This window comes from Corythoichthys intestinalis, chromosome 8 (genome assembly GCF_030265065.1).
Source record: "Corythoichthys intestinalis isolate RoL2023-P3 chromosome 8, ASM3026506v1, whole genome shotgun sequence".
Classification (NCBI taxonomy): Eukaryota; Metazoa; Chordata; class Actinopteri; order Syngnathiformes; family Syngnathidae; genus Corythoichthys; species Corythoichthys intestinalis.
Genome location: NC_080402.1, coordinates 15,273,840 through 15,286,210, shown reverse-complemented (window position 1 = coordinate 15,286,210; position 12,371 = coordinate 15,273,840). Strand labels below are relative to the sequence as shown.

Sequence of the window (12,371 nt, the reverse complement as noted above, 5' to 3'; positions counted from 1 at the left end):
TAGTACCTGGCGCTTCATTCTTTCTCACTGGCCACTAATATCGGAAGCGCTGAGCACTCTCAGCCACTTCCTGGTTCTAAAATGTGCACGTCTTAAAACATAAAGTATATTACATAAAACATTATTTAAATTTACACATGTGCATTTGCTGTGGTTTATTACAATTCTATTGTTGCACAATCAGTTTCTGTCCGTCAGCTTCCCGACCTCCACCCCCACGCCGTTGTTCTCTGTCCAATTGGTCAAGAGGCCGTTTTCTCAGCTCGCGTGCCGGCAAAAGTCAGCCTTCTCATCTGGTCCTCGATCGACTTTTCCCCCCTCTTTCCGGAGGCGACGCTCAGGAGATATTTCCTGTGTGCCGCCTCCAGACGTCTGCAAGACAACAATGACCCCGAGCCTTGACACACCCTGTGCGTGTGTTGCTGTCAAATGAGTGAATGTTTTCTTTAAAAAGAAATATTAAAGGAAGGATAAGCAGGAGAAAATGGATGGATGGAAGCGTTTTGGAACCAGGACGTTCTCGCGAAACCTAAAATACGCCACATGGAACCCCACTGAAGCGGGATTGTGAAGTGAGAGAATACCGTAATTTTCGGACTTTAGGCTGCTACTTTTTTTCCCTCATTTTGAATCCTGCGGCTTATAGTCCAGTACGGCTTATTTGTTGATTTATTTGGGTTGATAGGTAGCACTTTATTTTTAAGCGGCGTCATAAGACTGTTATAAGTCCGTCATAATTATGACATGACATGATGACACTATCATGGGCATTATTGATTGCTTATGACAGATGTCATTAAGTGTCAACTGGCAAATTATGTCACTAACACCATTTATGTCCAGTCTGCATCTATTACATCCATTCAAAAGTGAGATACTACTTTTTTGGAATTGTTTTTAATCCTGCTGTTATAGTCCAGTGCGGCTTATTTGTTGATTCATTTGGGTTAATGGGTAGCAATTTATTTGACAGTAGCGTCAAAAGACTGCCATAAGACAGTCATGATTATGATATGACATTACCATAGGTATTAATAAATGCTTTTGACAGATGTCGTGAAGTGTCATCCGGCAAATTATGTCACTAACTCCACTTATGTCCAGGTCGGATCTTTTACATCCATTCAAAAGTGAGATAATTTGCCAGATGACACAAAATGACATCTATCATAAGCGTTTATTAATGCTCATGGCAGTGTCATGTCATAATTATGATGGTCTTATGACAGTCTGATGGCGCCACTGTCAAATATAGTGTTACCAAATTCCATAAATAGTAATTAATGAAACAACTGGAACAGTAACTGAAGAAATAATTAGCACAGAACATGAATTTTGATTATTATTTACATCTGTAGCGCTGCAATGTATACTAGGAGGCATGTTGGACAACAACAGTATTGACAGCAAGTGGCAGCAGAGGTTGACCATCTCTCCTATGGGAGCAGTTATGGCCAAATGAAGCTTCTTGAAGCAATTACGTTTTGCAGCCAATTGGTTCAAAGCTTCATGGTGGTTCATTTGGGCTTATGACAGACACTTATAATACAGTGAGGACAGCTGCAGCTTATAGTCCGGGGTTGCTTATCTATGAACAAAGGCCGTTTTAGTGTCAAATTTGGTGGGTGGCGGCTTATAGTCAGCTGCGCCTTAAAGTGTGAAAATTACGGTACTTTATTTTTGTATAAAAGTGAAATGGCAACACTTGGTGTCATTGAAGAACATTGTAGTCCGCACCTGAAAGATGTGTCAAAGTCATCCCGTTTGCTGACACTCATGAGTTTCCCACAGACACACCCACTCTACCAATGGCCAATCAAAGCAAAGAGTATTCAAATTAAAATCAGGTCAGCTGCACATCAATGAGCAACTGCACATCTGCAGAAAAGCCCATAAAGGAAAGACTAAAGTAGTTTGAAAAATTACATTCTGGGCACTTTCAATGCAAAGTGTTGGCAAACCTGGTAGATTGGGATCCAAGATAATAATAATGATAAAATAAAATAAAAACATAATAAAACTTAAGTGCCAATCTAACATTTCCAATTGCCGATGAAATGCCAAAAGTTAATCACTTTGTTCTCATTTGATACTATATTGTACTATAATAACTGTATTTTCCCCAAAATGTAATCTGAATTCAGAATTTTTAGTACAGTAAAACCTGGAGGCTCAGTTGAAATAATCATGTCAAGAGAAAATATTGCATTACATGTCGAAACGAGCATTCTCACTAGTATTTGTGGCACTGTTTGAATAGCAACAAAACCAGAACTAAACAACAGGGGGACCTTAGGTATTCTTTATCCTGCAAGTACATTCAGCTCACTCTACCACCATAACAATTAACTTGCATGGGTTTATATAAGGCTGCTTCCGAGGGTGCGTCATCTTCCGTTGTCAGGTTGATAGTTGCAGGTATCGACAGGTGCCCAAGTTCACAGAGTTTAGTTTTGAAACTTTGTTTAGTGGCGGTCACCAAAAAAAAACTGCGCTCAAGTTGCGACGTGGGGATACTAATCCTACTTACAGTATTTGGCCAGAATCCAAGGAAAAGATTAATGTATGCTGGTACGATACTATGGTCAACTTTTAAACGAGATAAACATCTCACTTGGTTGAACAATACACTCACGGGAATGTAAATTTAGTTAAAAGTGCTCAATTACTGTATTGTAACTACACTACCTTTGCTAAATAACTTGAGGCCAGAAATATAATTTAAACTGTCATGTATGAATGCAGATGAAAAGATACACTTAATCTCAAAGAGGAAGTCTGCTGGCATATGATCAAAATGGGGACGTGAGCAGCAGAAATACAGAACATGTATGTAGGTATTAGCTTATTTGTATTTTAAGTGATTACTTGCTACTTTTGTACTTAATTTAATTTCTATGAATACCCCTTTTTTGCCACATAAGAAAAAAAAAACGTTTAACGTCACGTTACAATTTAATGATTTCAGAATTTAACCTGTTAATTGTTAAATGTCACAATACAAAATGAAAACTTCACATTTAGAATGATAAATGTGACTTCAAAACCAGCAAAACACTTTTTTTAAACAGTTATGGTGTATATTAGAGGGACATTTAGTTACGTAACTATCATTTGTTTTGCCGTATGCAAAAATACTTATCACATTTTAATGTGATATATTTTTTGTCCTATTATGGGCTCGATAGACAACATTTCAGAGTCTGTACTTTTACAGGTTAAACAAATGAAATGTAAGACTTTTTCACTCCATTTAAAGACTACTTGGATCAGAATTTAATGCAATTTCCAGGGCAAATTTAACAGTATATATAAATACTGTAAACAAGAGATGCAATGATACAGTTCAGTCACAGTTCGGTACGATTTTCGATACGTGGGGCAGGATTTTCGATTCGATTGAATACATTTAATTGCCAAAATGCTGCCAAACAACGGATCTGTACGATATTGAAGCAGGCAAGCCGGCTCCTTAAGTTTCTGTCTTTCCTCACGAGCAATGATCCTCGTGCTCCACAGCTCCCACCTTTTATGCAGTTTGGGGGAGGATTGGAGGACGGGGGGCTGTTAGCGGCAGCCTTTTCTTTTTTCAAGGCAAAGCTGCGCCGGACATTTTAGCGAGAGAATCGACAAAAATCATTCGGAAAATACATTTTGGGAGCTTTTCATTTGGATTGAATGTTTTTGCGTATTGAATCGAAGAGGGCGTATCGAACGGTTCAATATAAAACCGAGTATTGGTGTATCCTTACTGAACACAATACAGTGCAAATGACAAAATTACAGAATTTAAAGAGATTCACGGATAGAAAGACTTGTAGTTCTTAAAAGATAAACGTTATTTTGAGTTAAAATTATTTGATATTGAACCCCCTTTTGATGTTTTTGTTTTTATACAATTTGTAAAATTTGTTTAACTAGTAGGTTGCCATTGTTGTTGATGTTGCAGGGGGGTGACGTCACATGGTTACGCTTCCAGAGTCAGGCTCTAGCGACATAAACATGTCATCTGTTCAACCCTTTCAATTTGTTCCAGAGAGGTACATTAAGAGTATGACAGCACTGTCGATATTTCACAAAACGAGCAGCAAAAGCAAAATGAACACAGACCAGAGTAGGGAAAAAAAAGTGCTCTGCCAAAATGTGCTACACCGGCGAAACGTCCTACAAGAGGTGAATTTGACACCCAAAGTACCACCGTGCGCTTTCAGCTTGTTTTATTTAGATGCATACAGACAGAACATACTAAAGATGTCCTAAGAAAATACTTAAATGTAGTAATATCCAACAAGGGTGGTTTAAATATGCTACGTGCGTAAAGTGGTCAACAGAGCAACAATCTGCTGTCAAGCTACCACAAGAAAACACAATGCTTAAAAATAAGAGAGGGAAACAAATGCAAGAAGTATTTTGAGGCAATGAAAAGGTAATAAAAGACTTAATAAAAACACAAATAGTAAGTACTCGCATCTTTTAACCGATGAGCGCATGTGTTGTACGTCTCGACGCCTAGAAGGAATCGCAGTAACCCGGTAGTATTCGTCGAGTGACAGTGACAATCACCACGAGCGTACATAAAACATGGTGCCCTCCGTGGGTCAAAACATGTACTAAATATTATAGATTTTTAAATCAATGGCAATACAGTGGTACCTCGACATAAGATCGCTTCGACACACGATGTTTTCGACATCTGACGTAACATTTGACACGCCATTTGTTTCTACATCCGACGACATGCTCAAAATACGACGACATGACAGAACATGACAAAAGAACCCACGGCGGATTTTCTTGTGTGAGAAATCAACACAGGTTTCAAAAAGTTGGTACAGTTGGTGAAACAAAGAAAAAAGCGACGCTTACCTTTGAAATTAAGATGCAAATTATAGAAAAAAATATGAGCGTGGGGAGCGCATCCGTGAACTGGGTCAACAATACAGCTCCACCGTCCTCTTCCTACCACCGCTTGCCAGTCTTTATACGTTAAGGTGACAATTATTATTGTGATAACATCGCCAAGGAAATCGCCAGCTTTGTCACGTTTTTATCATTTATTTACCCTACACAAAACGCCTATTGTCCGCCGCAGTTGACTGTGCTCTCAAGAAAACCAAAGTATTATCTCAACCGCCCTGACCTCTCTCTCTGTGATGTCAGCCCCATGGTGAGTTCATGTACAGCAAAAAAAGTCAGCCACATTAGAATCCGATTCGTTACATTATTTACAGGAATAATTATTAATTATTATTCTTATTATTATTCCAATTTTTATTTCTAACTTATTTGCTTTGCTATGTGTAATTGCTATTTGTCATAGTACCAGCAGTATTTATTGAGGATTTAGTGTAGGTTTTTGGGCTGTGGAACGAATTAATGGAATTATAATGTATTCCTAACAAGGTCCTGGAATGAATTAACTTCGTATGTAGAGGTAACACTGTATTTTAATAACATATTATAGTACTGGACATTGTTGTTAATCTTACTTTAAAAAAGTAATTAATTACAGTTACAAATTACTTCTCCCAAAAAGTAATTGCGTTAGTAGCTCAGTTACCTGAATGTAAGAGTAATTAGTTACTTGACAAAGTAACTGGTGATCATTTTCATGTTCAAAAAAAAAAAAAAAAAGAAGAAGAAAAGAACAGGTCACACAATCTAAAGTTTAATGGGTTTTTGGGACAATTGTCCCAGCCTAATTCTAAACTTAACTAGACGCAGGGGTATTGTGGATATTGCGATAACTAGATAACAACCTATGTGTGGAAGTCATTTAATTTTGTGAATCAACCGTTAAAGTTGTTAAAATTGCTCCCGTTATTGCATTAGTTCCCTTCCGTCTATTTTCGACATGTGTAAGTTTTAAAACTGTTTCATCATTTAAAGATACATTTAAGTTAAATTTTGCCGATTTAGGAGCATTTTAGATAAAAAGTGACTTAGGTTCGCTAGGAAGGTTCTCTACAACAGAGCCTTCATGAGAAGTCTACTGCTCTAAGATGGCGGCTTTATACTAACACATCTAGTTCTTTATTATATATGTTGCTAATGCCGCCGTGTCTGTCATCTACATCTAGTTCTGTATATATGTGATATCTACCGAAGCATCATGTGGGCGTAGTTTGTAGGCTATTGGCTACAGTCAGGTATTATTGGAGCCACCTAGCATACTAGCATCGCGTTTGCAACGGCGTCACACTCCTTTGCCTCCTCCCCACACTTGCTCTGCTCTCTCGTCTCCGGAGTCCGTCTTTCTCAGACTTGTCTCGCGTCAGTCAATCAACATAGTAACGCACGCCTTTCCCGCCTCAGTAACGGTAATGGTGTTGCCAAAATGAGAAAAGTAATTAATTAGATTACTCACTCCTGAAGAAAATAACGCCATTAGTAACGCCGTTATTAGGCTCGAGCGTTTACGTCACAGCAGCACGGGATCATGCGAGATTTGCGACAACGCAACCATTGCGGAAGCATCACGGGACATTTAAACTTAGCGGCAACCAAAGATGGAAAAAAGTAAGGAATACTTGCCAGTTCGATACAGAGACAAACTTGTTACCACGGCGAAGGACAGATATGTGAGCAATTTTAAGGATGTGAACAATGTTGACCCTCACGAGCAAGCCGAACACAAATGGAATAAAGATGTCGACAAGCTTCCACCACTACGCGAAATGGACATCATGCTGTATTTAGTGTTTGGTATATGTTACTACACTCATCAGCAATTCCGAAACTACAAATCGCTACAAAGCTACGAACAGTTTTGCTGCGGATGGGTGCAGGATCTTCACTTTATGACCATAGCAAACGGCAACACATCTTTCTAGCAAAGGTAGGCAATGTGTGTTTACATTAGTCTGTGACCACGGATGTACAAATCTTTTGCTGCATAAAATGTAGCCTGTGTACAAATTCTTTGCCACTCTCTCACGTCAAAATATTACAGCTTTTTCATTTAGCAAAGACATGAATTATGTCTTATGAAGACAATGCACATGTATGCATGCTAGTTGTTTAGCTTTAGCAATAGCTAACAACAGGCCGACTTAGGGCGTAAAGTTACTGAAATTTGCGTAAACAAACGAAATTAACTTACCGGAGTGGAAGTGCATAGAGCAAACTCAGTGTGTAACTGGAGAATCAAACGTTATGCCCTTCCTTCTGATCGAGGCCACCCATGCCATTCTTCGACGTTTGGTAAGTTCAGATATGAGCTTTCCCTCGCCTTTTCTCCATGTAGGGATCCGGAAGAAACTCAATGGTGTTCCGTCGAGCTGTACATTCTCCTTTCTATTCGATCGGTTGTTGCAATTCTTTACCGCACAATAATTTCCAACCATTTTTAAAGAGCGACCTGTGTTGAAATGCCTCATTGCTTATGTTTCTCGCTTCCACAATGGCGATAGCGGCGGAAACCTCGCGAGTGCCACGTCATACGCTCGAGCCTAATATTCTAACGCCGTTATTAACAACACTGGTACTGGAGGGGCCTAGCTCACCTGGTTAGCTCTACGCAATGGGACGGAAAACCAGCCCCAACGCAAGAGCCGTGATGATGATGATGATAATAACATATTTTAGTTAAAGAACAATTGTGGCTTATTAGAGCTTACAAGTCTTTAAGTCAGAGGTTTCCTTTACGATCTAGCAGTCAAAATCCAATGCCTTTTCAAGACACTTTATCAAGATTAATACAATTAAGACTGTTTAAACACTCAGCTGGATATACTCTACTACTTTTCCCAGTCTTCTTTTATTGATTTACTTCTATTTCAACAATACTTTTCTCTGTAGCCTAGTGCTCTTTGAGTAGAGCGTGAGAATTTTTGCCGCCCCTGCCTGGGATACTAAGAAATAAATTTTCTACAGCCTTTTATGCCAAGACTGTGAAGTGTAGAAAAGTGAGGCGGTGTTTCCAGTGGAGTCCACAGATGTGGCAGGAAAAGAGGGGGAGGGACATAGGGGGAAAGTGAGGGGGAATGAGAGAAGATCCTACACCGAATGGAACTTTTCACAGACACGACTACTCCTTTGCACAGCATCACCCCAAGACGATTCTTTGAACTAACATGAGCATAAATCTAAACTATATTAAACTAATATCCAAACTATAACATTTGAACATATATGTTGTCAGGGATGAACATGCATTTAAAATTGAGAATAAAAACATTTACTACTAAAACAGATGGTTTTTCCAAATTAGTGTAGAGACACTCCTTGTCTGATGCACTTTCATAAGACTTTACTGTCAGCATCTGTCAAGATACGTCTGTTATTCAAACGTTATAGTGGTGACTTTGCAGTAGCAGAAGTGACAACTCACCACAGAGCAATGCGGTCCTTCGGGTAGCGCAGGCGCTCCAAAGCTCCAAGGAAGAGCGGCAAAGAGTGCGCTGAGTTGCGGCAGATGAGCGCGACAACCACCCGTGGGGCGAGGAGAGGGGACTCGGGGCTCCAGCGCTCCTCGGGGAAGTAGCCCCGGCTCCAGCCCAAAAAGTGCACTAACAGCAGGGCGGATAGTAGCCAGGAAATGCGGGGCATGGCAGGGGGAGACGCGTTTTGGTGAGGCGGCGGACAGACGAGGACACGGACAGGAGGTGAGAGGTTAGTTCGGTCCTGCTGTTATTTTATGCCGATTCTGACGACATGGCGGAGGAGTTTGCCAATTTAAAGGGGAAGTTCCAACTTGGTTACAGGGGTGCTCCGCCTCCTTGCAAATTTATCGATGTCATTTTGCCAGCACGATAAATCAAAAGCGTGCCTCCACTATCATGTTAATGAGCATATTTTTGCAAAAATAATTTGTTTTTTGCTAAATATGGTCACGTATACTACCCCCTCTTGACGCGCTTATGTGTGTCTTCCCCTTTAAGAAAATATCATCTATTGTCACAGGAAGTAGAAGGGACGAAGTGTATGCGTGTTCTAATGCTCATCAGTAGTTTTTATTTATTGTTGTTATTTACTTTTTTTTTTTTAATTAACATGCTAGACACTGTAAACAATCAATGATACATACCAAAAATAAAATAAAACACAAATATGCCAGGGGGTACAAAAATTCAAAATAATATATATATCAAAAGAAAAAATAACAATGAATAATGCTGTCATTCAATTTTGAGTTTTTACAAAAAGTAAGCTGGAGGACAGCATGTGAATGAAGGCAGATGTGGAACCAAGCCCGTGCCACCACACAGATTGGGTGTGGGGTGGTTTATTCTAGCTGGCCTTTTGTCACTTTCAAACCCAGAAGAAAAGGTTGTGGTGAAAAAGCCACCATAAAATAGACCAAACTACTGACAGGATGTGACTTCTCTTTTTTAAGTGTTTACTTGTCCCTTTAACTCTTCCAGTTTTATCCTCTGTATAAACCAAATGGAACATACTAGTCATTTTTTTTTTTTTTTTTTTTTTTTTTTTGTTTTGTATTTTAACTTCATGCATGGAACCATACTGTGGTCAGACTTACAGTATGTCTCACATATACTGTAAGTGTGTGTAAACTGTATGGAAACAGAGAGGTGCCATTGGATGGTTGTCTGAGGCAACAAATACCTTTAAAAGGTCATTTTCGCTCCCAATTCTGAATAGGCTTGTCCAGTTGGACAAAACAGTTGTTGCTTGTCGGACAGTGGACCGAAAAGTAAAAGTAAAAAAAAATAAAAGTAGAATTCATTAAACTATTTAAATAAAAGTAAAAAAAAAAAAAAAAAGTCCAAACTAAAATCCTTATTAAAAGATATAAATAATAACAAAATTAGCCCAAGGGTGTGAGTAAGCCGTTGGAAGCAGTTAAATCGTCCTTGAAATTGATTTACTGCGACCATTCAGCCTTTTTCATTAAGTTTCTAGTAGTGACTGGAAATCATTTGATAAGCGCCAACAATGGGTAAATTAATTTGAATTGGGAAACTGTAAATTAAAAATTCCATCATCTCTAAAGATATGCACAGCCTTAAGGCATTTAAACCCACACATTCCTTAGGATTATTTCCAACAGTCGAATAATTACTATATCCTAAGGCATATTTAGATCAAAGAAACTATTGGCGGTGAGTTTAATTCATTTAAAAAAAAAAAAAAGCAACCTAATTTGATGGAGTGCAATATAACACTACAAGTGTCAAATGCACATGAACACTGTTTTAATGGAAGAAGTACATAGTGGATTTGTGCCTAATGTATGAAAGGGATGCATGCATCATTGGCCAAATTTACCAAAGTTAACAACTACTAGTAAATACAGGTAGATAAAATTTAAAAAGATTGTAAACAAAAAAAATTAAACTACATTTACAGTAACATTTACAAAACCAAACGTTTCCATTTACTTTTCCTACAGTTACATATGGATAGTTTCCATCCTTTCGACATGATAGTGGTAGTATTAGGAGATGTATTACGTTAGATTAGCCTAAAAAAAGGCTGAAGTACAAAATGCATGGCCTACCACTGTTACATAAAAAGTTCAAATGAACTACGACCACCTGGCTCACTCTCTTAACGTCTCATCAGCCCAACTATGTGATAAACACACCCAAAGAGCGTCGATCCCCTCTACTGGCTAACTCAGAACCTACACACAACCATAAGATTCGTATACGTTCCTAGAATATATCTCCTCAATTTTATTCAGATATGCCCATGAATAATGGAGGAGTAGCAATTTTAATAGCGTACCACACGTAACATGTCACTTTTGCTCATTGATATTCATGACGTTAGCAACTGTTGCTAGGAGGGTCAAACTCGCATTCCTCCCTCATGCTAGATGCATGTAAACAGTGTACGAACGAGATGTTTACTGAGCTAAACCTACCAATTCGATCAAAACAATGATGTCCCTGGTGCTAAATTCACTGGTAAAGATGTGGAAAAACATACAAATGTTTAGTTAAAATGATGGCTTGAGTGGAAGGGCTATAAAAGACGGGGAAAAGTGCCGACCTGATCCAGAGTTAGCTTTTTTATCGATACCTTTTTCTTGTGTGCATTGCCTTACGCCACTGACAATGACATTCTCCTGTTTCAACAAGGTGTCCTTTACCACCATATGCCCTGTCTTTCTTATATTTCATATCCCTGTTGTTGTCTTACGTCTCTCTACGACCGTTCTTAGGGGTAATTTATATTGCTATTTTTGTGTAGCGATCGCAAATGCTACTCGGTGACAGGCAACAAACTCTTTTAATTTTTTCATTAATAAGAAATCTTATTTCTATGAATTTATCTACACTCCCCTCTTGCTGAGGTTGTTTCTTTACAACAGAAAAGGTAAATCTGTTAAATCTAGAGCCTACCTATAGATATGAACAGGCTTACTACAAACGGACCAAGGCCAACCATGGCTAATTTATTTAAATATCCATATTTTAGAAAAAAAATAGGCCTACATGACTGTTGTGATATATAAATTAAATTTAATTTTTTTTCCCATTATTGTCAGACAGAAGCGGCACGGCAAAATGTCACACTAAAAAATAAGTAAAAATCTCAAATGGGTTACCTCTTCGTGGCAGGCAATGGATCAGGATAGTCATCCGTAGGACCATGGCCCTCAACAGAATGTTTACGGCATATGTAGGTGAATGGCTTCTCCTAGCTGGCGTTAAACTGGTCTTTTGGATGTCTGCACAAATTGAGCCATTGTTCACATTTTTTCTCTCTGAGTTTTGGGCTTCAGGAAATGTACGAAAAAGACATCCTTCATATGTGGACGGTCGCAATGTCTAGAGTCGTTTGTAAAAGTTCCATAGCAGCAGTGTTTACTCAGCATGTTCTTTTTTGAAAGATTACTGGCAGAAAGCAAGTCGTACTTGCATGGGTTGTATGCGAGTGTGCTTCTATTTTGACCCTCTTCCGGTGTACGATGGTGACGTCACGCAGCCTTGCAGTCTAAAAATAGCATTCGTGCGGTAAGCTATTAGTGTCCTACAGGCCAGGAAAAAGTTACATGCGGCGGTCTCCATACCTGTCAACCCGAGGCTGTTGGCAATCTTACAAATAGTGACGTATGCCCTTACAAATTGGTGACTAATCTTACAACGTTGTATATAGCGTGCACTATGAAACAAAAATAGAACTAAATTTTAAAAATAATATGAATTAATTGGTAATATTGTAACATGTGACCTGGTGCAATCAAAGAAGAATCAATATCTTCAGCTACATCATGATTACTCAAATTTAACAGTGACCTTTGTTATAATTGTATGTAGCACTTTTGGCAATTTCTATCATGTCTTGATGGCTGCACTTCAGCTCGCAATTCAGTTTGACTTGAAGGTAGTTCGTTAGTGTTTCTAATTATAAATTAAAAAGGTCAATTGATAAAATTAACTTACCGATGGAATCTTTGA

The 12,371-nt window shown here is 38.7% G+C and overlaps 1 protein-coding gene across 1 annotated transcript in view; it reads right to left on the bottom strand.

Annotated features, from left to right (window-relative positions):
• colgalt1b (collagen beta(1-O)galactosyltransferase 1b) overlaps nucleotides 1-8,649 on the bottom strand; it is a 39,124-nt gene extending 30,475 nt beyond the window's left edge. Inside the window, exon 1 of the mRNA XM_057844228.1 lies at nucleotides 8,333-8,649. Coding sequence (XP_057700211.1) covers nucleotides 8,333-8,550 — 218 coding nt within the window. The 5' untranslated portion in view covers nucleotides 8,551-8,649. The remainder of the gene's footprint in view (nucleotides 1-8,332) is intronic.
• Nucleotides 8,650-12,371: the final 3,722 nt, after the last annotated feature.